General features: G+C 51.0%; 9 protein-coding genes across 9 annotated transcripts; 6 read left to right on the top strand and 3 right to left on the bottom strand.

Moving 5' to 3' along the window:
- Nucleotides 1-637: 637 nt before the first annotated feature.
- BO88DRAFT_37295 (MFS transporter) lies at nucleotides 638-2,829 on the top strand. Its single transcript, XM_025704252.1, has 2 exons — nucleotides 638-1,824; nucleotides 1,894-2,829. Exons 1-2 carry the CDS (start codon nucleotides 941-943, stop codon nucleotides 2,705-2,707), a joined length of 1,698 nt encoding a protein of 565 aa, XP_025563407.1. The 5' UTR covers nucleotides 638-940; the 3' UTR covers nucleotides 2,708-2,829.
- A 1,850-nt stretch (nucleotides 2,830-4,679) lies between these two features.
- BO88DRAFT_414839 (positive regulator of purine utilization) lies at nucleotides 4,680-8,015 on the top strand (the record flags this gene model as incomplete). Its single annotated transcript, XM_025708184.1, has 3 exons — nucleotides 4,680-6,918; nucleotides 6,971-7,023; nucleotides 7,077-8,015. The coding sequence occupies 3 exons, from the start codon at nucleotides 4,680-4,682 to the stop codon at nucleotides 8,013-8,015; spliced, it is 3,231 nt and encodes a 1,076-aa protein (XP_025563406.1).
- A 1,593-nt stretch (nucleotides 8,016-9,608) lies between these two features.
- On the top strand, nucleotides 9,609-12,733 carry BO88DRAFT_37225 (DnaJ domain protein). Its single transcript, XM_025704232.1, has 3 exons — nucleotides 9,609-11,034; nucleotides 11,160-11,241; nucleotides 11,297-12,733. The coding sequence occupies exons 1-3, from the start codon at nucleotides 9,846-9,848 to the stop codon at nucleotides 12,645-12,647; spliced, it is 2,622 nt and encodes an 873-aa protein (XP_025563405.1). The 5' UTR covers nucleotides 9,609-9,845; the 3' UTR covers nucleotides 12,648-12,733.
- Nucleotides 12,734-13,296: 563 nt separating this feature from the next.
- BO88DRAFT_364936 (elongation of very long chain fatty acids protein) lies at nucleotides 13,297-14,600 on the bottom strand. Its single transcript, XM_025703999.1, has 2 exons — nucleotides 13,850-14,600; nucleotides 13,297-13,751 (listed from the first exon to the last, which is right to left on the bottom strand). The coding sequence occupies exons 1-2, from the start codon at nucleotides 14,564-14,566 to the stop codon at nucleotides 13,416-13,418; spliced, it is 1,053 nt and encodes a 350-aa protein (XP_025563404.1). The 5' UTR covers nucleotides 14,567-14,600; the 3' UTR covers nucleotides 13,297-13,415.
- Nucleotides 14,601-15,857: 1,257 nt separating this feature from the next.
- adB (adenylosuccinate synthase ADE12) lies at nucleotides 15,858-18,014 on the top strand. The gene is made up of 4 exons (XM_025706671.1): nucleotides 15,858-16,350; nucleotides 16,458-16,526; nucleotides 16,579-17,030; nucleotides 17,104-18,014. The coding sequence occupies exons 1-4, from the start codon at nucleotides 16,308-16,310 to the stop codon at nucleotides 17,812-17,814; spliced, it is 1,275 nt and encodes a 424-aa protein (XP_025563403.1). The 5' UTR covers nucleotides 15,858-16,307; the 3' UTR covers nucleotides 17,815-18,014.
- A 737-nt stretch (nucleotides 18,015-18,751) lies between these two features.
- On the top strand, nucleotides 18,752-19,630 carry BO88DRAFT_404617 (CybS family protein). The gene is made up of 4 exons (XM_025706670.1): nucleotides 18,752-18,769; nucleotides 18,926-18,992; nucleotides 19,086-19,205; nucleotides 19,291-19,630. Coding segments are annotated over exons 1-4 (354 nt in total). The 5' UTR covers nucleotides 18,752-18,768; the 3' UTR covers nucleotides 19,457-19,630.
- BO88DRAFT_404616 (nucleotide diphosphatase) lies at nucleotides 19,560-20,759 on the bottom strand. The gene has a single exon (XM_025706669.1). The coding sequence runs from the start codon at nucleotides 20,568-20,570 to the stop codon at nucleotides 19,710-19,712; it is 861 nt and encodes a 286-aa protein (XP_025563401.1). The 5' UTR covers nucleotides 20,571-20,759; the 3' UTR covers nucleotides 19,560-19,709.
- A 166-nt stretch (nucleotides 20,760-20,925) lies between these two features.
- Nucleotides 20,926-22,115, bottom strand: BO88DRAFT_404615 (uncharacterized protein). The gene has a single exon (XM_025706668.1). The coding sequence runs from the start codon at nucleotides 21,772-21,774 to the stop codon at nucleotides 21,334-21,336; it is 441 nt and encodes a 146-aa protein (XP_025563400.1). The 5' UTR covers nucleotides 21,775-22,115; the 3' UTR covers nucleotides 20,926-21,333.
- Nucleotides 22,116-22,443: 328 nt separating this feature from the next.
- Nucleotides 22,444-23,397, top strand: BO88DRAFT_443604 (uncharacterized protein; the record flags this gene model as incomplete). Its single annotated transcript, XM_025710039.1, has 2 exons — nucleotides 22,444-22,567; nucleotides 22,625-23,397. The coding sequence occupies 2 exons, from the start codon at nucleotides 22,447-22,449 to the stop codon at nucleotides 23,293-23,295; spliced, it is 792 nt and encodes a 263-aa protein (XP_025563399.1). The 3' UTR covers nucleotides 23,296-23,397.
- Nucleotides 23,398-23,813: the final 416 nt, after the last annotated feature.

Raw genomic sequence — 23,813 nt, 5'->3', positions numbered from 1 at the left:
TCTCCTTCAACTTCCTCCCCCTGTGATTTTCGTTTATCACCGTTGGGGTTCCTCACCACTCAAAGTTTGCGTCATTGGATTCCCTTGCAGTTACACAGTCTAGCCGTTTCTCGGGAACAAGAAGCACGGAAAATAAAATCCAAAAAAAGATTAAAAAGGATTTGCAGCATCGATTGACGACAGGGGGGTAGAAATGTTGAACCCCCTTTAACAAACCGAGTCCTCTTGTCTTCAGTCCAGCGATCTTATCATCATAACATTCCCTCCCTTCGGTTACAGCGGAGATTCCAGCCGAAGACACATTCCCCGAAATCATTGGCCATTGGCCTCGCATATTGTCTTGCTCTATATTATTATTGCAAGAGACGCAGGCCGATATCGCCCTCCGTGTTTGATCTCGAAGACTTCACGCGAACAACAAACACAACAACAACCTTCAATTCTTCTTTCCTTCTGTTGAGCGAGTGAACCAAGTGGGTGACCGCTCAACCAACATCATGTTCAAACGACCGTCATGTTTACAAGGCCGGCGGCATGGTGAGGGCAACGGTGATTGGACCGCCTTCCCTGTCCGCCAGCTCTTTGTGCTAGGTACGTTTTTTTTTCTACTGGACTGACTGTTGTGACAATTCCTTTGCGCCCAATTCCCAACCGTGATCGTGCATATGGCAAATAGGAAATTTGTTTGTCCCTCGGCCCATTACTTTGTTTTGTTGTCAATCGCTTGTTATTCTAGTCTATTGTTTTTCTCTATTTTAGCTTTCTGTTTGGGTACCTGATCGCTGCGCATGCACGCACCCCTCTTTCATCTACTACTACCTACCTCTTATTGCATGTCCCTTTCCCCACGCAATATTATACTAGTACTATTGGCCCCGCGATCCAATGGAGACTGACAGTGATACCAGCACTATGCCGCATCTGCGAACCAATCGCGTTTATGTCCATATTCCCCTATGTTTACCAGATGGTCGAATCTTTCCACGTAACAGATAACGACCGCAAGATCGCCCTGTATGCTGGAATGATTACATCGGCCTTCACCTTTGCAGAGTTCTCCGCAGGCATGTTCTGGGGTCGGATGAGTGACAAGATTGGCAGAAAGCCTGTCCTCGTCATGGGCTTGATTGGAACTGCCATCAGTATGGTTGTTTTCGGGTTCGCTCCCAACTTGCCAACTGCCATGATCGCCCGGGCACTGGGAGGCCTGCTGAACGGCAACATTGGCGTGCTTCAAACCACCGTTGCAGAGATCGTCACTGTCAAAGAGCACCAACCCCGGGCCTATTCCATCATGCCGTTCGTCTGGTGCCTTGGGTCGATCATCGGGCCCGCTATGGGTGGTGCGTTGGCACAACCATGCGACAATTATCCCGGGTTATTCCAACGTGACACCATCTTCGATCGCTTTCCGTTTCTGCTGCCCAACCTGGTCTGCGTTGTCGTCTTAGTGTCCGGCATCGTTGTTGGCCTGTTGTTCCTGGAGGAGACCCATCCGGAGAAGAAGCACCGCCGCGATCCCGGCCTGGCGTTGGGCAATTGGCTCGTTGCGAAAGTCAGGGGTTCTCCCGAATCCCTCCCGGAGCCCACGGACGCCAAAGCGGAATTGACCGGAGAGGGAGAGTACTACGACTACGAGGATGTCCCTCCGCCAGAGTACAGAAGCACGGAAAGTTCGCCTCGTCTGGGTCCGATGAAGGAATCGGACAACCTGTCTGCGGATGACGACATTGAGGGGCAGATGAAGGGCGAGCCGTGCGCAACTCCCAAGGCTTTCACCAAACAAGTCATCTTCAACATCATTGCCTATGGCATTCTTGCATAGTAAGTCCCCTCTCATTCCCCACTTCTCTTCCCCCCGCCATTCTTCAGACGCTGACTTTTGCACAACAGCCACAGTGTCTCCTTCGACCAACTCATGCCCGTCTTCTTGAGCACCCCCAAGTCAGACGACGATGTCGTGCTTCCCTTCAAATTTACCGGTGGTCTGGGACTGGCTACGAGTAAAATCGGCTTCATGTTGGCGGTTCAAGGCGTCTATTCCATGATCGCGCAGCTGTGGCTTTTCCCATTCGTCGTTCGTCACTTTGGAACACTGAGAGTGTTCCGTTTCGTGTTGCTCGTTTGGCCGCCTCTCTACCTCATGGTCCCTTACCTTATTCTCTTGCCCGAACAGCTCCAAACTGCTGCGGCCTACGTCGCTTTGATCAGCAAAATCACACTGCACGTCATCGCATTCCCTGCTACTGCTATTCTCCTCGCCAACGCTGCCCCGTCCTCTAAAGTCCTCGGTTCCATAAACGGTGCGGCCGCCTCGACAGCTAGCTTGAGCCGCGCTTTCGGCCCAACAGTTACTGGCTTGCTTCATTCTAAGGGTCTCGAAAGTGGATACTCCGTGCTAGCCTGGTGGGCTTGTGGAATAGTTTGCATCCTTGGCGCCATCGAGAGCTTTTGGATGGAGGAATCGGAGCGAGACCAGGACGTGGAGAAGAAAGCCGAATGCGATGGCCCAACTTCAAACCGCGACTCGCTGCGGGGTTCCTTCACTGCAGGCAAGGAAGACGGCTCTCCCGAGGAAGTGCGGAGATTGCTCTCTTCGGCGCGCACCAGCATCGATGACCTGGACGTTCCCAACGTGGACTTAATGCAAGCCAACCTGAACGTCACTTCTGAACCCGAGCCTGACAAGTCGAAGCTCAGCCAATAGACCTTTCCGTCTCCTGTTTCATTATCGCGAGAAGCAACTGTCGCTTCTTCTCGCATCATTGTCTTTTTCAACTACTCTTGCTTGGAGGCTTATTTCCTTTGCTCAAATTCGCATTGCCTTGCCTTTGCTACTTTTGCTTGATTCTTGGCTCATATTGGGTGGTATAGCCTGACTCGTTTTTTTTTTTTTTTTTGGTTTTTTCCTTGACTTTTCTTATCCCCCCATGATTTCCTTTGCTTTCCATTATTTATGTTTTAGATCATGATTTCCAAGATTGGGCGATGGCGCAGTGTATAGACTTGGTGCATATGTGACAAAAGCATGAGGGCTGGCAATTCTGTCTTTGATTTTGGGGTTACCGCGGGGATTCATTGGGCACACATATGATTTCATGCATCTGGGAGGCTCGTTGTCATTATTGCTACATTTAACCGCACTATTTGCAGAGAAAGAAGAAGAAGAATTCATTGCTGGGGGCAAGGTAGAGAGCAGCAGCATCTCTCCTTAGCCCTGTCGATTTAAAGACATAACACAAAGTTTCTTGAACTGTACTTGGTAGTGTTCGCATCAATATTCTTTAGTAGATACTGGCAATATCCTCCATAGTGATATTGACCTGCTTGCTGGTACTATTCGTTGTACCTTGCCCCTCCGCTTGGTCGTCGGGGTCTGAGTGAGTTTTCCTCGAGGCTCTGACTGAGTAATGCAACCTTCCCCTCTTCCGACTAGCCACGCCTTGCAGCCATGCCACCTGTAGTAGTGCTGTCGCGTCCTCTGGTAGTGCGGGGGTGCAGCTGAGATCAACGAGAGGAGGGGGCTGGTGTTGGATGGAACTTGGAAGGGTACCTAGCCACCATCCTTCCAACTAAACTGGCTCTAAGCGGTCATTATGAGAGCTCGTGTCGGAGGAATATGATCTAGAACATAACTCTGGGTCTAGCGCTGTGCGCTACCGCATTGCTTCGAGTTCCGTAAGCTGTGATCTTCTGGATTGACAGGAAGTGGAAGAGGTACCTATAAACCATAGTGCTTCTCCATAGTGAACTAAGTAGCTACTTAGTTAACTACTTGTTAGTTAACTACGGGGACTGACAGGCCGCGGTTCGGATGACAAATTTCATCCGTGCCATGGCCCCAGCTTATCAGTAGCCAATCATAACACAGTGTCGGTGGGCGGTGTCACGTGGATCAAGTCAAGTGGTATCGGTATTGTCACCAATTCGGCTTCGGACAACTTCGCTTCAGCATCAACGGTGAACCTGGGACCTGGACTTGGTTTCCCTCAGTGCAATTCTTGTCATTATCAATTTAGCTCTCTTGGCATCAATTGCTGCATTTACAGTACTGATTTACCATTGCTTTGCTTCCCCAGCTGACACTCCTTGACTGACATACGTACGCCTCTCACTACTGATACTAGTGCCGGCTGGCGGCACTAACCACGATACTAAATGTTCCTACCTAGGTACCGGACCCAAAGGCGCCTTTCAAACAACTCCTCCAAAATTTGCCCTATCTTGACTTTTGATGCTTGCTTTTTCTCTTTCTCACTCATCAGTCGTCCATAATCCAGTCCGTCCTTTCACCCCCCCGTCTAGCCTATCCGCGTTTTCCTGCTGCGACCGGTCTCCTCCGTCATGCGCAGCGACTGTGCCCTCCCGTCCAGATAATATCGCCTTTCTGTCCTGTCGGATCGCGGCACTAACGAAAAGTCCGAGCATCGGGACAGCACTGGCGAGTCAGCCCTCCGTCGAATCGCTGTCCCCGGATATCGAATCGGATACCCCGGTCTTCGAAGAACAAAGGCGCAAAAGCAGAACATATTAGCGCATGGGGGTTGTCTTATCATGAATGCTGATTCGGTTCTGGGTCTCCGGTACACCATCTCCGCATCTCGCTTGTCCGATTCCAAATTCTCCCCTCCGAGACATGGTCGCATGTCCACTCGACTCTTCCGCGTACCCTTCTCGTCATGCTGAACCCTGATTCTCCTCCTTCGCCGACCTCCATAGGGAGGAAACGTCCGCATCCGCCTACCGAGCCTGCCTCCGTCCCGCCAGAGCCGTCGGCGCAATCTCACCAGCAACAACAGTCAGCCACGGACGGTCCTGCGACTCAGTCCGCCGCCGCCGTCGCCCCTTCTACCTCCAATTCATCCTCGTTCCGAAATGTCTCCGCCTGTAATCGTTGCCGTCTACGGAAGAACCGATGCGATCAGAGGCTGCCGCGATGTCAGTCCTGCGAGAAGGCTGGCGTCCGATGTGTCGGATATGACCCGATAACGAAACGCGAAATCCCTCGCAGTTATGTCTACTTTCTTGAGGCCCGTGTGGCGTATCTGGAGAAGGTATTGATAGACCATCAGATATCCTACAAAGACCCTGTCGCATTCGACGAGGAGGAAGCCGTGAAAATCGAAACTGGGATTGATACTACGCCGGCCCCGGCAGTTGGCTCAGAAGGCTCGGTTCAGGCGGCCGGTGATGGAGCCAGCGGCTCGGATAACAACGAAAAGTGGGTGAAAAAGGAGAAGGATGGACTCGTGCTAAGAAGAGAAAAGAGCGATCCCACTGGTCAGACTTCGGAGAACAACAATCAGGACTCGCAAAAGGAAGACAATTGGCGCATACATAATCTGGTATCGAACATAGGCATGGTGTCTGTGCAGGGAACCTCTGATCCCCGATATTTGGGCTCTACCTCTGGTATCTCCTTCGCTCGCGTGGTTTTTGCCGCCGTCAAGAGCTCCGTGCCAGGGAATGTTGCAGAGCGCGGGCCAATGCGTCCGAATGAACGTCTGCCGCATAGTGCTACGGGGACCGGTGGGAGTAGCATGCGTGATTCCTTCTTTGGATTACAGACCAGGTCTATGATGAAATGTGCTGCATTCCCGGATCGAGAATTGGCTGAGAGGCTGTCCAATCTCTATTTTGAGCATGCGAATCCACAAATGCCCATTCTGCACCGGGCTGACTTCATGGAGATGCTTGATCGTACATACTCGCTAGATGAAAAGAACCGCTCCCCTCGCAGTCTTTACATTCTCAATATTGTATTTGCCATTGGTGCTGGAATTATATTCGAGGACAAGCCATCCTCTGATGAGAAGGAGGATGGTCGCGACCACTCTCCTTCAGCTTCTTCCAAGCGACCCCGGCTTTCAAGCCATCAGTACCAGCCGGAAGAGTATCATGCCTCCGCAATCATCCATCTCGAGTCTTTCCTGGGTAACACTGCATCCGGGGATGGGTCAGGTGCTCTGGAGGAACTACAGGCTGTGCTTCTTCTCGCTAGTTTTGCCCTTCTGCGACCTGTGGCGCCTGGTCTCTGGTATATTGTTGGTGTGGCAATGCGGCTGGCAGTCGATCTTGGCTTGCACTACGAAGATGGAACCGACATTGACACGCTCGGGGAGGAATCAATAAACCGTGCACCCGGGAAGAGTGCAGAGAAGTCTAAAGCGCGAATCGACCACCGCGAGCTTGGACGTCGGGAATGGGTGCGCGATCTGCGCCGCCGGTTGTGGTGGTGCGTTTACAGCTTCGACCGTTTAGTCAGTTGCTGCGTCGGTCGTCCGTTTGGGATTAGCGATCAAGCCATCAGTACCGAGTTTCCATCTCTGCTCGAAGACAAATACATCACCAAGTCGGGAATTGTGACTCCTCCCGAGGGTGCTCCGAGTTATAAGCACTCCGCGCATCATTATTTCAAACTGCGTCTGTTGCAGTCCGAAATCCAAGATGTGCTCCAGCATCAGCAAGCCCGGTTCGTTCGACAGAGAGCCCCATCTGTGGGTAGACGACATATTCGCCCCGACATCTCCTCCCCTTTCCTTCAAGGCTTCGATTCGTTCCGTTCGTGGCGTAGAGACGTCCACCGGCGGCTTGTGGAGTGGCAGCAAAGCGCGCCCACGCGTCGCGACACTGGAGTCAGGTTTCCTATCGAGTTTCTCGAGTTGAACTACTGGCAAGCGGTGATTATGCTTTATCAGCAAAGTCTGACTGTACCGGCTGAATTGGCGGATGAGATGATGCCGGCCGAGGATGTGTCAAGCCCGTCCTTCTCTAACGTGGATGAGGCAGAAGATGAAGATGACATCTATTATAAGGTAGCAGAAGCTGGACAGAAGGTGATCCGTATATATCGTCAGATGCACCGGGTACGGTTGGTCAATTACACGTATTTGGCTACTCACCACATCTTTATGGCGGGTAAGTTATCTAGCTGATTTGGCTGTAGCGGATCGTTACTGACTTCTTTCAGGCATTTCCTTTTTGTACGCTATCTGGCATTCACCTTTGGTGCGCAGTCGTCTGGTATGGCACAAATTAACTATCTGTCGCTTAGAGATCATACTAACCATACGCAGACCCTTGACGAAGTGGACTTCACCGTCCTTGCGGCCACATCCGTACTTGGGGATCTCATGCACAAGTGCCCGCCCGCAGAAGCCTGCCGTGATGCCTTTGAACGGATGAGCAAAGCTACGGTCCAGATGTGCTTGTCCACCACCGGATTTGGCTCCCAAGTAGACCTAACCCAGGCACCATCCCGGAGCACACAAAGACCGACAAACGCGCCACATCCAGACCAGAGCAGACCATATGGGAGGTATGCGCAGGACCCACGACAACGTGTGCCGGCCCGACGACAGGGACAAGGCCAGGGCCAACCGCGGCCATCGCGACCAGTGCCACGATTCGACATGAACCTCGGAGACCTCTTCAGCGACAACACGGCCGTTTCAGAACGCCCCAACAGTGGATCTAGACTGCCAGGACCCTATCCCGTCCGACCAGACTTCCCCGAAGCCTCTACCCCTACACCCACCTTCCCTCCCGATCGGACGATGCGGCCACATCCTCCGCGAACCCCATCAATGGAATACTATCCTCCCTACGAGACCACCGTATCTCCACAGCCCCAACTGCACCAGTCATACTACTACGGCAACTCCCCTCAACAGAGCGCGTCGCCAAACAGCGTCAACGCGAACCCACCCGCAACCCACTATCATACCCCGGAGAACGAGCACCCACCGTCCGGTTTGAGCCTAGATTTTCTCGACTTCGACCCCACGGCCGCTGAAGGCAGCCACATGGCCGGCGGGTCGGACGGACAGGGTGAATATGAACTCCAGGCGATGCCATCATTGGGACATGGCGTGGGCCACAGCGTGGGGATTGACCTGGGCTTCGGCATGGCGATGGATTTCCAACATGATTGGAGCGAAAACGCCAATTACGACATTTTAGAAGGTTACTTTTTCGGTGGGGCAGGGAACGGACCATCTGGGGAAACTCAGTAGATTTTCTTTTACGCCATGTGGTGGAAGACATGATGATGGTTGTTATATATTTTTTTTTTTTCACTATACTTTCATGTCTATACATTTCCCCTGTGCGATGGTGTGAGAAGAGAAGAGGGACTGGATGATGGACGACTTATGAAAAACTTAACTTTGCCTACTATTTGTACATGGTCAGTTACGGGTATATTATTGATATCATATTATATTCTTCATAGTATTATAGCTAGTGTCTACAGTGTTATTCACCCAGAACTCTTCATCCGTATTGAACCTCCACACCGCTAAAAGCCTACCAAATAGTACTCAGTAGTATAGTGTGAAGAAAACCACCTAATGAACCACAAAATAGACATTACTCGAGCCCAAAGCCCTGCAGAATACTAACTCTCCCTAACCTAACTATCATGCCTTTAAAACTTATCCTAATGACGTTTTACTTTACATTTTAACTAGTGGCTGTTTCATCAGGCGGAGAAAAAAAAGGCAGGGCCCAAGACATAGCCCACCCTACTACTGAAGAGTATCTACCTATCTCGTAAGTTTTAATCCTAATCCAACACCTTAAAGGTAAATGTGCCCAGCCGAGAGCAAAGGTGAGGCCAACGTGGATGGAACCATATTGGGCAGCAAGAAGTTAGTTAGTTTGTCTCCAGTCAGTTACTTACTTAGTTAGTCACTAGTAGTAGTAGTAGTAATCCGCTCGCTTTGAGTTGGCCGCGGCACTAAAGTAGCCTGACTAACTAATAAATTAATTAACTAGGGTTAGTTGAGTAAAGCGATCGGGGATCACTCTTGGGGTTTTGGTGTTAAGATGATTTTCATCTTGTTGGCGCTGTAGGATGAGGTTGTATGTATGGAGAGGGTTGGGGGTTTAAGTTTGGGTAGTAGTGGCGAGTATGATGGTTAGTATATAGTGTTAGGTATATAAGGGCCTCATAGAGGGATCTTTGTTTCTTCATCACAAGAATGAATGTAGAAGATGCGTTGGAGATGCTGTAAGACTGCCAATCCAGATCGCAAGTGGGGAAAGCACCAACTGGCATTTGAAACTGGCGAGCCAATCGGCGGGGCGCTTGGGCCACGCGAACCTGAGAAAAGTGGAAGCAAAGCAATCCCATCCATCCATCTGCATCTCTCTTTCTTGAGGCTGCCAGCTCTTTTTGTTTCCTCACCGGTCTTGCCTTGTCTTGTCGTCTCTCTTTTATTTCCCCTCCCTTCTCTTTTGTTCTCTTTCTCTCCCTTCTTCCTTTCCTTGTGAGATCATCTATATTTATGGAAAGACTGTGAAAGTGGGATCATGTGGTATTGCGCAGCCTATTAAGAGGGGGAAAAACTAAGCTGGATTTCGAGTGGAGCTCTCCATAATCAAAACACTCTTCTCACCCGGCAACGACTTCCAGTATTAGTTTTACGTTGCAACACAGGTGATTTTTTCCCCATTTGCTTCGATTCTATTTCCTCGTGTCTGCTGCAGTTTTGCTTAAGCTTATTCCCATGCTAACCAACCAGGAAATGCCAGCGAAACGGTGAAACCATCGCTCCTTGCTGTACTCCCCGCAACCCTTCGGTTTCCGGCTCCGATCGTTCGCTCGATCCTTGCGGGCACCTCAAATTTTCTCCTGCTCTTCTCACCATTGGACGTTGATTCTGCTTCTCTGCCGGTCTGCTTTTCTTCGCCACGCCTGTTCCTTTCCCTTCTTCCCAGTCCGACCTGCAGTGCCGTTCCTTCCTCGTGATAGGTCATGTGTACAACACGTTCGAACCTTGGCGCGACGATAGTGGTACACTCTCATTTCAAGTGATTCGGGAACCCGTCACTCTCTCAAAATGGTCAAGGCGGACGTGCGGAGGGATTATTATGCCGACCTGGGTCTGACCCCGAGCGCGGAAACAGAGGAGATCAAAAGACAGTTTCGCAAGCTAGCGCTCAAATATCATCCGGATAGAAACCCCGGGAAAGAGCTGGAGTTCATCTCCAAGTTCCAGGCGATCCAGGCGGCCAACGAGATTCTCAGTGACCCTCAGCAACGACTGAAATATGACACGGATCGCTTGCGCGCCGGTTACGGCAAGCTCTACGGCCCTCCCAAAGCCAATACGGCTCGAAAGGCACCTCCGAATCCCTACGCATCCCCATATACTCCGAAACCTCAACCTCCGAAGACCCGTCCCCAGTCTTTCCATCATAGTCCATCTGCTGGCGCTCAACGCTATGCTAGCTACGCGCGAGCGGCCCCGAAACAGGCATGGGAGAAGAGGCCAGATGAAGGGCAAACACGAGCCGACGCTTACAGAGGGTTCCAGGAGATGAAGGGCAATGCTATGCCGGGTGGCTGGTCTTCTTTTGACCCCCGCACCGGTTATGCTGGCACTCCACCTAGGCCTAACGGGCAGTCTCCGAGGCCTAAATCTGCCTACGAGTACTTCAAGAAATCCCCCAAACCGACGAGTCCCGAGCCGACTCGGACGCAGTCCGCAAAGAAGAAGCAAGGATTCGCCCCGCGCGCTGCTGGCGGCGATGAGCCCATGGCCGCCAATACCTCTGCGTATACGAGCGTTCCCCGGGCTGAGCGCTCGCAAACTCCAAATTCGTTTTACGCTCCGGCTCCCTCACCCACGGCTAGGAAATCGGCAGCAGCCGCGCAACATCGGGCAGAGAACACAAGTACCCCAGACATTGAACGAGTGAGAAGCAGATATGCCACCGCTGGCGGAGAGCGCACATTTTTCTCGAGTGCCGGGCTTGGACGCTCTGCTAGCATGCGCGATTCGACGGCGAGTCCTCAACCCCGTCCCAGGACCAACCCACCTAGCCCCACTCCTCCGGAGAGTGGCAGACACCGGAGCGCTAGTCCCAAGTTGAAGAAAGATAACCGGAATTATACATCTACAAGCTCGAGTGATTCGGAGGATGATGACTTCTTGGCGCGCAAGCCCAAGGCGGTCCCTAAAAGCCGGCTTCGTGCCCATAAGAAGTTCAGCGACTTCCACACTGAGAAGAGTCGTAAGACAACTGGTAAGCGATATCATCATGAAGAATTAGTCTACCGCCCGCGGTTAAAAACCTTAAAAGAGTAGCTGGGCAGCCGAGTTGGTGAATGAGGATAGAATCTAGTTGCTAACGAAGACCTTTTTCTTAAGGCCTTGACTCTGAGAAACCCAGTCCACCCAAAAATGTATTCGATACATCTGCATTCTTTGGCGACGGGAGTCCCCTAAAAGCGTATGTTGAACTATACCCATCAATAGGTCATAAGTTAACTGGTTTACGTGTATAGATCCGGCGCCTCTAATGCGGACGCACATACCCCGAACAGGAGTTTCAAGAGCAGCAGCCATGAGCAGCTCCGTCAGCCGTTCTTTGCCCGGAGCTGGGAAGGCACAGACTTCTTTGGTGCGGCGCAGTCGGACAAGGAGTCGCAAGATTCACGCGCGCGCGGTCGAAGTGCAAACCGAGATATCTTTGGTCAAACAGCGGGCTCTACGGGTGCCTCAAACCCCAAATCGCCGCGCTCAGAGTCCGCGACTTCCCAACAACCCACGCCTTTCGCCCAGGCGAAGTTCTCTGCCGATGCATGGATCGAGGAGCTGCGAAAGGCGAACATCTCGTGGGCCGTTCCGACCGCTGACAACGCCAAGCAAGCACAGCCAACTGCCTCACAGCGCCAGAAGAGTCCCCGGAAGCAAACCAGGCCTGGTGCTAAACCCCGGCCCACTGCCCAAGCCAGTGTGACTACTGAAGCTGAAGAAGCCGAGTCCACCATCAATGGAGAGACTACTCAAGAGCCAGCCAAGACCGATACTACCGATGTAGAAGCTATGGACGTCGACGATGTTCCGCCTGTCAACACCACCGCACCAGCTGCAGAGCCAGAGAAGACCAAGGAAGACGAGGTCAAGGAAGATCAGACCAAGGAAGACCCAGCGAAGGCAATGCCCCCACCGAAGATGAGGCCAACCTCCAGGAAAGGAAAGGTCCATCACACGAAGTCATTTGACTTTTCCAACCTCACCAGCACGATGCCCTTCACACCGACCAGCAATGGCGGCATCGACGACCTGCAAGACATCCAAGCCAACCTCCCATTCGAGTCCCGCCCCAACGTCCCGAGGACAACAATGCGCGATGTCCGAGCTCGCCAATTAGTCTGTCCGAACCCACCAAAGCGACCAACCGCACCAGAACTAGTCCCCATCAGCGCAGGGTCCCAGCAACTTGGTCTCCCTCGAGCAGCATGGGAGCGCTACGCCGCAGAAATGAACACATACATGCGCGAATGGAACACCTTCAACCGCCGTATCCTGCGCCACTTCAACGCGCGCCAAGAAGCCATCGAGACAGGAATGGCTCCGAACTGGATTAGCGCCGTTGGAGACTCCGCGCGTCTCAAAGTAGACGCCCCGGACCAGGACGACGAAGACGACACCAAAAAGGCTGATGGCAATGAAAGCGACGATAGCATGGTAGCCGGCAGCGGCAAAGCCGGATTCAGCGCCTACTTGCGCGGACTGGATGAAGATGCCAAGGTCATGAAGCATTGGGAAGTCGCGAGGGAAATGCACCGAGAGTGTATTCTAAAGCTTGGGGAGATGCGCGAGTGGATTTTGAATGGGGGGAAGTTGGTATAGGCGATTAGAGGTGCATAAGCATGAGCATGAGTATAGCTCGACAGAGGCGTTTTAGAGACGGCCGAGTATTATTGATACTACTACTATTGATTGCATTGGGTATGGGCGTTGGCGTTATATTGCTTACTTACTACTTTGTTACTGTGGCATTTGGAAGACGGGAACACATACATGTATCATAGTCTATCGTGGTTATGCATTCGTTTGATATTGGATAGAGAGTATAATCACGAGTTGTCATCTCATCCGTGTCTCTTCACGCCTCGAGATCCTACATACAGTCTTCCACTAATTAGTAGCAGGTCGCAGCATCCTACCCCACTAACTATCAATCATACCAACTAGTATCTTCATAAATTATGTGCCGAAGTCTGAGAGTGTTGAACCTACTACCTACTAGTAAGGAACATCTCACAATTACTTGTCTAACATGTACGGGCAGGTATGGAGGGGCTAAATAGGTGATTTCATTCTCACTACTACTACTACTACTACTACTACTACTACTACTACTACTACTACTACTACTACTACTACTACTACTACTACTACTACTACTACTACTACTACTAATAAATTGTAGTAAATAATTGCGCAGCAAAACTAACCGTGATGTGGCTACCTCATCTAAACTCAGATACTAGACATGGTGAAGACTCCATACTGTGATTAGCGCACTCAGGAGACTTGGAATACTGAGATACTACTACACAGCCGGCATGGTCACATGTCCCTTGGCAATAATAGTTCACCCAGTACCCAATCTTTTCATTCCATCTTCCCCTTCCCAGCAGGCAAATACGAACGGATAAATAGCCGAACAAACATATAGATCAGAGGCCCAAGATACAAGCCCCCCAACAGCAGCGCGCCCAAATGATCTGGTTTATGGAGACAGGGGAGCACAGTGTGCTGCATTTCAGCGTGGAGATCATCATCCCCGCCAACTGAGATGCGCGCATGCGGTGCATCATACGAAACCAACAGATAGCTCAAACCCAGGGTATACCCAATGGTAAACTGGGCAATCTGTACAGCCGTCAATGTCCGCTTCAGGCGTATGGGGATTGCTATTTTCATTGTCCGGAGAGCGTAGTAGAGATACTGCATGATTACCGGGTTCTCCCTGGTTAGCACTAGTATATGTCTGTAGAGATACAATGTATCGAGCAGCAGCAGTATTGATGAGCTTATGGACTGACCATTAATGCATGAACACCGCTATTCAGCAGTGCAGCCACCAAGCAGTGAGGCGACGTCGAACGCATGAGCGCCCATGAACCGACCATGACTCCGGAATGGTGGTATGTTTGTAAGAAGGTGCTTTCTTTCCCCTTCAGGATCAGAATCATCGTGTCCGTTACCTCGTAAAACTTGGACATGTACATGGCCCAGCAGAAATATCCCACGCCTTTCTGCCATAAGCCATCACCATTCTCAGTATCCCATACAGCGGCAGTGACGTTTGGCACGCTGGTATGAAGAGTGGGCCTTCCTTCAATGTGACATAATGTCGCGGCCACATGCACAGAATATGAATCTTGCTTTAGGGACGGTAGGTGTGTGTAGACTGTTGAGAGCAATCCGCAAGATACCCATGCAGAGAATATCGAGAGACCAATGTTATGGAAAAGCACGAGGTAGTGAAAGAAGCGAGTCTGACTCAGTCGCCATGGCTTGTTTCGTCTTTTGCGATTGATGGAGTTGAGGTAAATGATGATCAGGACATATGAGCTCGCAAAGATGGTTGGGAATGCGATATGTAGAGGATAGTCATACACCTCGGCAGATACGTTGAATGGCCTACTCCATGATCTTTCTGCATCTGCTGGACGGAAAATGGGGGTGTGATGAATGGATAGGAATTGGATAAGATTAGTTGGTGGTAGAGAAAAGTGCAGAGATAGAGAGTTGTTCATTCTGGAGTTGTGAAGAGACTCGAGGGAAGGTTGCGGTACCTTCCTCTTCGAGTTGGACCATCTGGGACATGGCTCTTTCTTTAATATGCTTTACTAGTAGACAAGGGAAAGACGGAACATTCTTTGCCATTTAGGTTAGTCGTATGAATGCAGCCGTCAACGCTTGGAATCTTCACGGCATGGTGTACGAACAATCAGCAGCAGCAATGATTCTGGATAACCTGTTGATCATAATCATGATTCGGCTTTATTTCTGTATTACAGTAGTATTTCTCTTCTTGTTAATTACCGCACAGTATAAACCTCACTTTTTCGCTATTGTGAAATCAGTGACGATAGTATAGTAGCAATGTAGCGTTCCTCGGGTGCTACTTTTACTGTGTACATCCCTGGCCAACCTCATGCCCGTGTAACCCCTTGCATCCCCACTATCTACTGTGATGTGTAAACTGTAAACATTCGAAGTCTCACCAAAAAATGCCTGTGAAAGTCTTCGAGTCGCATGCTCTAGTGCTGGGGGTCTGCATATGCTAATGTCCTCCTGTCTCCAACAATCCGGGATGGATGTCTTCGTCATGCCCATTGTCAGTCTGCTACATCGTAGTGTGTTGACACGTTTCATCCAGGCCACTGGGCGTGGTTCAAAAATGACATATATTGAGTCAGAACTGTTTGCTTCATAGCATTTGGACATTATCTATATGCGCCAATATAGCGCACAGGCAACGGGGTCTGTGATGAACACACACAGTTCCAACAATTCTTGTTTTGTACCTTTTCATTGATCATTCGTGTGCAGATTTTGAACAGTCCATCATTATACCACTATACTTACTTAGCAAACTTATATCAGTTGCGAATATAGTATAGATCCTGTATCAGACCCTCCCTAGTACCTCTCTAGATGTCTAGATGGGAGGGTCTCTAGCCGAAGTAGGCAATAATAACTCACCTCTGCCGAGATCACCTGACTCAAAATGCCTCGAAATTGCCTAGCTTAGGGGTACGTAGGGCACTAATCTTCAATAGGCAATGGTGTATTGTGCCGTCCAATACCGCATCCGACCGACCCCGCCGCGGGGAACGAGCACCGGTACCGGCAATACGGAGACCCTAAGAAAGGAGTCATGGGGAGGAAGCGGGAAACACCGAAAGGCCCGCCCAACAACCGGATTTGAGGGTAACGGTATGGTAAAGCAAGTAAGGAAAAGGAATGGATTAGTAGCAGGAATCACTCATGCTATCGTTTAGTTACTCTGTATAGTAAACTGTGGCTCTGCCTCTCTTGTCTCACCGAGTTCGTCCCGGCCCCCGCCGCTGGCTGAACTTGACTGCCCGCCCGCCCATATATCATTCTTTGCCTCCGCAGCCAGTTCCCCTCCGCTGGTTCTTTTTTCGGCTTTTGGATTTTGACGGTCGCGAGGTTTTTCAACGGAACCTACGTTGCTGCTCCAGTCACTGCAGATTATCTACAAGATTTGTCTCAGTGTGCTTTAATTGATCTTCACTTCTATCTTATCCTCTCCTACTTCACTTTGTCAGAGATTGTTGCTGCTGCTCTTTTGAGATCAGTGACTCATTTCATCCCGCATTCAGTGCCCCGCGTTGCCGTTCGATCTCGAGTGACTATTTCGTCTTCTTGCTTCGCACGCACACCACAAAGACTTTTACCGTTGGGTAAATTCGCAATTGAGCTACTTAATTGAAATATATTTCGTGGCTTCACATTTAATTCGAAATCATGGGTGTCACTATTGTTCTGGGTAGCCAGTGGGGTGATGAAGGTGGGTTGTCATCTCATTAACCCGGCAGTTCACAGGTCGATTCGAATCGATTGATTGATCAACTGGAATGACACAATTGGGGCATGGCTGATTTATTGCGATTACAGGAAAGGGGAAGATTACCGATATGCTTGCGCAGGAGGCTACGCTTTGCTGCCGTGCCGCTGGCGGCCACAGTAAGTCTTTCCTTTTCTCTTTTCGGAGAATCACGTTTAATGGAATGGATAGATGCCGGTCACACTATCGTCCACGGTGACAAGACCTACGATTTCCACATCCTTCCCTCCGGTCTCGTCTCCCCCTCCTGTGTCAACCTGATTGGCGCCGGTACCGTGGTGCACGTCCCTAGTTTCTTCAAGGAGTTGGCTTCTCTGGAGGACAAGGGTCTGGAGGGCGCTGGAAAGCGCATCTTCATCTCTGACCGTGCGCACGTTTGCTTGGACCTTCACTCCGTCGTGGATGGCCTGGAAGAGGCCAAGCTGGGCGGTCGCAAGGTCGGTACTACCGGCAAGGGTATCGGTCCCTGCTACAGTGACAAGGCCGCCCGTCGCGGTATCCGTGTTGGTGAGATTCTTGATGAGGCTCTCTTCGAGCGTAAGCTGCGCTCTTTGGACGCTGGCTACCGCGCTAGATTCGGCGAGCTGGACTACAACGTTGAGGAGGAACTTGCTCGTTTCAAGGTAGGATGACCTCTCCCTCGCCATGTATTGTTGGTCTCGGAAGCACCTTTCCAGGAGCATCTAACAAAACCAGGATTACCGTCAACGCTTGGGCCCCTACATCGTCGACCAATTGGCCTTCCTTCAGAAGTACAAGGACGCCCCCAACACCCTCGTTGAGGGCGCCAACGCTCTCATGCTGGACCTGGACCACGGCACTTACCCCTTCGTGACCTCCTCGTCCACCGGTCTGGGCGGTGCCGTTCAGGCCCTCTCCCTCAACCCCACCAGCATCAGCTCCATCATCGGTGTCGTCAAGGCCTACACCACCCGTGTCGGCTCGGGTCCTTTCCCCAGTGAGCAGCTGAACGAGTTCGGCGACAAGCTGCAGGGCGTGGGTAAGGAGTTCGGTGTCACCACCGGCCGTAGACGTCGTTGCGGTTGGTTCGACATGGTCCTGTGCCGCTACTCCCACGCTATCAACCACTACACCGCTCTCAACCTGACCAAGCTGGATGTGCTCGATGACTTTGACGAGATCAAGGTCGGTGTCGCGTACATTCTGCCCGACGGCACCCGCACGGAGAACACGATGCCCGCCGATCCGGAAGTTCTGGAGAAGGTCCAGGTCGAGTATGTCACCCTCCCTGGCTGGAAGAGCAACACCATGGGTGTGAAGAAGTACGAGGACCTACCTGCCAATGCTCGCGCGTATATCGAGTACATTGAGCGCGGGTTGGGCGGCGTTCCCGTCAAGTGGATCGGTACCGGTCCTGCTCGTGACCACATGATCTGCCGCGAGTAAAAAGTGGTTGCTAGATACCGTTCATGACAAAAGGTTTGTGTTTTCTTCTTCATTGTGTTTGTTTATAATATCCAAAGACCCGGTGCAATCGGGATGGCTTCGTATGCAATGTGTATATGGATGATGTGATAACTGGCTCATTAGAGGTAGACGATGGTTGGGTATAGAGTACAGTTCGGAATTTACTTGTTATCTTCAAAGATGTGTAGCTGCTTTATATTAAATGATTGTATTCGATGATGCAGGTACCACGGTTCCAGCATCCTCCAACGTCTATCATCTCTCCTTGCGTGTAACTGTCGGCAATCGGGTACGGGAGTAATGCCTTAGGCATGAACCACATGAGTTTCCTATCGAGTCGTCCAGCACAACGAGACCTTTAACAACAAATCCAAGTAAAGAAATTAATTCCCACAGCCTCAAAGATCACAATTCGGACCTAAGCCCTACATATCCCCTTCGCACTGTCATACTGTGGTAGAATGATGATAGATACCTTTGCCGGCACATCGGCCATTTTCGGCTGGGCGGAGCACTCTCGACCAATCAGAGGCACGACAATATGATGACCGTATTCCCGATCGGACTCCCGAGGTTCCATTCTCAACTTCAGTTCACCTTTGCATCTGTCACTTGCTGTGCTTGTGTCTATCTAGCGCTGAGCATCGCGGTCACCACACCTCCCACCTCCTCCACTCCACTCCGTACAGCAAAAGCACATCCTGCAAAATGGCCTCCATCGCGCGCCAGTCTTCTCCCCTCCTGCGGTCGGCGTTCCGCGCTCCCTTCGCGACTAAGAATGTCGCGCAGGTCGTGGCTTTCCATGCTTCCGCTAAGAAGCAGATCTTGCCTCCTTTGCCTCGTGAGTTTCTCGATATATGAATTGGATGCGATTGGATATCTGGGAAGGGTTATGCTAATGGGTTGGTGGTTACAGAGACTATTCAGGGAACGAGTACGTGATTTCTCCGGTTATTCGGTTATTGGTTTTGGTTTTTGTCTACGGGAATCGATATTCGGGATATCGACTTTTGATCGGACAGCCATGATTAAAATTGAAGGGTCGACATGCATAAAATGTTTGGAATATGCTTCTGACAGCTCGACGCAGTGAACGACCCCGCTCCCATCCCCAAGTCTCACCCTACCGAGGGTAGCTACCACTGGACTTTTGAGAGGTGCGTTTATACCCTCTATCTTGATATCCATCGGATATACATGGATGGGTCGAAGGATTGATGGATAGGGAATTGGAAAGCTAACGATAATAGAATCGTCTCTGCCGGTCTCGTCCCTCTCTGCATCGCTCCCTTCGCTGCTGGTTCCATGAGCCCCGTCATGGACGCCGTCATCTGCTCCGCTATCGTGGTTCACTCTCACATTGGTTTCCAGTACGTCTTTCCTCCCTCTCTTTGCCTTGATTAAGCCCCGCGCGCGCGTGTGAGGAATGTGAGACCAGAGGCTAATAAATAATAGCGCCTCCATCACCGACTACTTCCCTACTCGCCGTGTCCCCAAGACCCACACCTTCATGATCTGGCTGCTCCGCGCGTTCACCCTCAGCACGGCCGTCGGTCTGTACGAGTTCGAGACGAACGACGTTGGTGTGACGGAGGCTCTCTGCCGGGTGTGGAACGCATAGACTCCTAGGGATGTGTGTTGTTTTGTGATATGGTTTTAGTTTTATTACTGCTTGTGGTTTGTTTTGGGCGTATGTGCCGCTCTGCCTCTATGTACATGTTCTGATTCCTATATTTTGGCTCGTCGAGCTGTAAAAGATGTACTTTGAAATATACCTATACTTTTTCTATCCTCATCACTATATACATAGACAGAAACCCATCCCTCAAAATTAAACTACTACTCCATATTATACTCCTACTATAAGATAAGATTTACTCCTCCCCCTCTCCATCCTCCTCCTCACTTCCCCCCTCCCCATCCAACAAATCCTCATCATCCGCCCTAACCACCACCTTCTCCATCAACCAAAGCGCCTTCTTCAACGGCAACCCCACCACATTATCAAACCCGCCCTCAATCCTATCCACCAGAATACTCCCTAATCCCTGAATCCCATACCCACCCGCCTTATCCGCGCCCTCTCTCGTCCTCACATACGCCAAAATCACCTCATCACTAACCCCCTGATCAAACCACACCTTCGTCTCCTCCAGACAACTCTCCAACGCATACCCGGGAACCCTCGCACTCGCTAACGGCGTCATCGCCACAAGCGCCGTATACACCTTATGTTCCCCCGCATCCCTCAACCCCTTCAACATCGCGATGTGATGCGCCTCGCTCCGCGGCTTCTCTAATATACTCCCCGTGGATGTGTCCACGATGACAGTGTCCGCTGCTAGAATGAATGGGTCGCCTTTCGGCGAGTCGACTTCCTGGGCGTACACGGCTTGTGCCTTCTGCGTGGCGGTTTGGAGGACGTATTCGAAGGGGGGAAGCGTCTTGGGTAGGTCTTCCGGTGTGTTGGAGGGGATTATTTCCATGTTGGGGAGGGAGAGCAGGGAGAGAATTTGCCGCCGGCGTGGGGAGGAGGAGGCGAGGATGAAGCGCTTTGAGCGCAGGTGCGTTAGGATTGGGAGGGAGAGCGGGGGTGGGCGTGGGAGTAGGGAGGCGCGTTTTTGGTGGTTCGGTTGGTTGGTGCTGGTGCTGGTGTTGCTGGTGGTGTAGGCTGGAGGAGGGTCGTCGGATTCGGGCTCCGTTTGGGAGAGGAGGGATTGTTTGCTGTCGGACATTTTGAGATTTTCCCTTTTGGGTGGGATGGGAGGTTTGTTGGTGGTAGGAAAGGTATTTTGGGTGAGGTGTTGGGTATATGGTCGTGATTGGGGGTATGGTGGTGGTGGTGTTGAATTTGATAGACGGGCGGTGAGACTCGGCAGTTGTGATAATGCAGATAGTAGATAGATACGAGATAGTGATACGAGTTGGGCGTGCATGTGATGGTGGTCCATGCTGCATGTTTATTGCTCGGTTTGTAGTATGTTGAGTATGGGGGATTAAGGTTAAGCTTAACGCTTCAGGAGAGTTGGTGTGGTACAGATTGTCTCCCTGCATATGGTTTCGTTTACTGTCTACTACTCCATATGGAAAGCTGCATGACAGTAATTGCCATTTCCAGTCTGGCTTCAACATGTAGTATCTGCTAAATAAATAACTGAACTCATAATGCCGCCAATGTATATATGCAGCAGTGCAACAATCTCAACAGTAACAATCGGGACCTTCTCATCCCTATATACCAAATACAACGCCATCCCGCCTCAAGACCCTAGGCCAAGAAGCCTCCGTAGAGGCCAAAAAAGAAATTACCACAACCATCGCCCATTGCAATTGCACAATATCACCACTGCCAACCAACCGGTCAAGACCCAGCGCCGGACTTTTTCCTTTCCAAATATCATTTAAGAGTCGCGTGACGCATGTTGCATAGTCTCATCCACCGCAAAAGCAAGTCATAATCATCATCAACAACAGCATGCCGCTCGGACCTCGGCAGCATCAGTTGCGAAACGAATCATCAATGCGCCCTCCACGACGCTCAATCTCCGCAATCAATTCCTGTCGTTCCTGCAGCTGAAGCTGGATAAAGTCCACCGTCTTGCGAAGCACAATACTCTCACTGCGACCCTGGCCCTCCAAGCCAGGCACCAGCTCGGTCAATCGATCGAAGCCCTCCCGAATCGCGGCGCGGCGTTTCTGCTCCGATGCAATGTGGTTATTCTTCTTTTCCTGCTCGGTGAGCCGCGGCTTGTCCTTGTCTTGTGCGTTGGCCACTGAAGAGGCCGAGGCCGGCTTGGAGGAGGAGTTGCCGGTGGGTGTGGTGGATGGAGAACGGTCGTCGCGATCGTCGGAATGAGTGGTTGCGCCGCCGGGCAGGGGAGAGTAGGATGGTTCTGAAGAGCTGGAAGCCAGGGAGGCAGGAGGTCGTGCAGATGGCATTGTGGTTCTTCTGGGAGTATATAGGAGTGGACGAGAGAATGCGATTGTTGTCGTTCATACAGCGACTATCATGTGCTTCTTGCTGGGGTGGGATTTTCATGTGACAACCAAACAGGGTAGTTCTGCGGGGAAGAAGAAGAGCAGAGAAAACAGAGAAACAACCACAATAATACAGATATGAAAGAGAGAGACTGAGTGGGAGATATAATGAACGAAGAATACGATGAGATATGTAAAGAGAAAGGAGAGCAGACTAGAGATTCATTGCAGACCCCAGCTCATTAGGGGGGAACGAACTTGCTGGGTTTCTGGACCAATGGAGCGGAGGTCCATTAATGGGAACCGCGATCGACTTGAAGCGGAGGGTACCATTAATGATCCAAGATTACCGCCAACTGGCCAGTCCCTGGATCGCGGCCTCACCCGCGTAACGTCATCGATCGTTCAGGTTGCTTCTAGATTCCCTCAGATATCTTCTCTCCTGCACCCTTCCCATTATATTGTCTCCATTCTGCCTCCCTCATTCTAGATATACAATTAGGCCTAGAAGCTTACCCTGAGGTCGTGTCCTCTCGGTCTTCAATCTCTCAATTGATCGACTCGATCTATGACTTCACACTAGCGCTGTTTCACTACTACTTAGATACCCCGATCGGAGATAAACGCCACAACATGACCAGTCACGAGCATCTCCGCGGCTCCTGTCAATGTGGGAGAAATCAATATCAGATCCGATTGCCCGACGACATAACTGACCATGCCCACGTTTACTTGGACACCGGCCGAGACAATCGTACGTCACGCTCCACCTAATATATATTTGCAATAGTACTAACCACAAAATGGACAGGAAGATTTCACGCAGCTCCGCTGACAGCCTGGCTTCGTGTTCCTCTAACCTGGTACCAATCTCATACTCAATCCTACTTCCCCGATGAAACACACAGCACCATCCGTCGCATCTTCTCCCCGCACCATGCGCCACATACCCAGCGGGTCTTCTGCGGTTACTGCGGCACGCCACTCACATTCTGGAGCGAGGATCCGCGCGAAGAAGCAGAGTACATGTCGGTGTCGATAGGAAGTTTGTTTGGCGATGGCCAGCGCATGTTAGAGGACTTGGAACTGTTGCCTCCGGAATCCCCTCCCCATTCTTCTGATGAGGAGAGGGAAGCAGAAGAGGAAGAAGCGGAGCCTGCGAAGGGAAAGGAAAAGGTTGTTGTTAGTCCGGCTACTGCGCAACAAGACACCCGCTCGTCAGATGTGGTCATTCCATCTGGGTCGGCGGTCTCACGGAGTTACAGACATGGCACACTGGGCGGGATCCCGTGGTTCGAAGAGATGGTGGAGGGCAGTCGACTGGGGAGGATGATGAAGACTAGGCGTGGCGTAGGGGTTAGCGATGATCAGTCTACGAGCTTCGAGTGGGAGATTAGCGAGTGGACGAGCGATAGCACGCAGGCGGCGGGGAAACGAAAACGCGGCCATCATACTAATGTGGAGGATATCGAATCTACTTAGAGAGTTGGTGGTCGATGTCTAATCCGGAGTCTGGAGGCCACTCATTGTGTATTTAGTCGTTGAAGACCCCCTCAAATAAGATCATATCATAAGTTGACTTTAAAGAGCAGAGAGACGTTATCTCGGATCCTACTAGTTCACGAAGCATGACAGTAGATGCATGTTCGTCCTGCACATCAAGATCAATGACACAGATCGCTGGTTCACTGCATCCATACCTAGCAGGTGAACAGCAATCACACCAACAAGCCCATTAACCAGTAGTAGATAAAATCCAAAACACACCCCAATTAACTCTGTGCGAACCATTCCCCAGGCGCGCCTCCCGTCACTGCAAAGCTTCCTATTCGGGAGTCGCCTCGCCTAAGTTTCCGTATCTTCACAAAAGTGAAGGACAAGTTTGTCTACCTTGCACAACATAAAACACTGAAAATCCTCATCCTCTCTTTCTCTCCTCTTCTCAAAGCCATGGAGGGTGATTGTGGCTCTTGCCCAGTCACCCTCCTTGTCTTTATTCC

The sequence above is a fragment of the Aspergillus vadensis genome, assembly GCF_003184925.1.
Source record: "Aspergillus vadensis CBS 113365 unplaced genomic scaffold BO88scaffold_10, whole genome shotgun sequence".
NCBI lineage: Eukaryota > Fungi > Ascomycota > Eurotiomycetes > Eurotiales > Aspergillaceae > Aspergillus > Aspergillus vadensis.
Note: the sequence above shows the minus strand (reverse complement) of the source record. Positions and strands in the feature narration are given on the sequence as shown.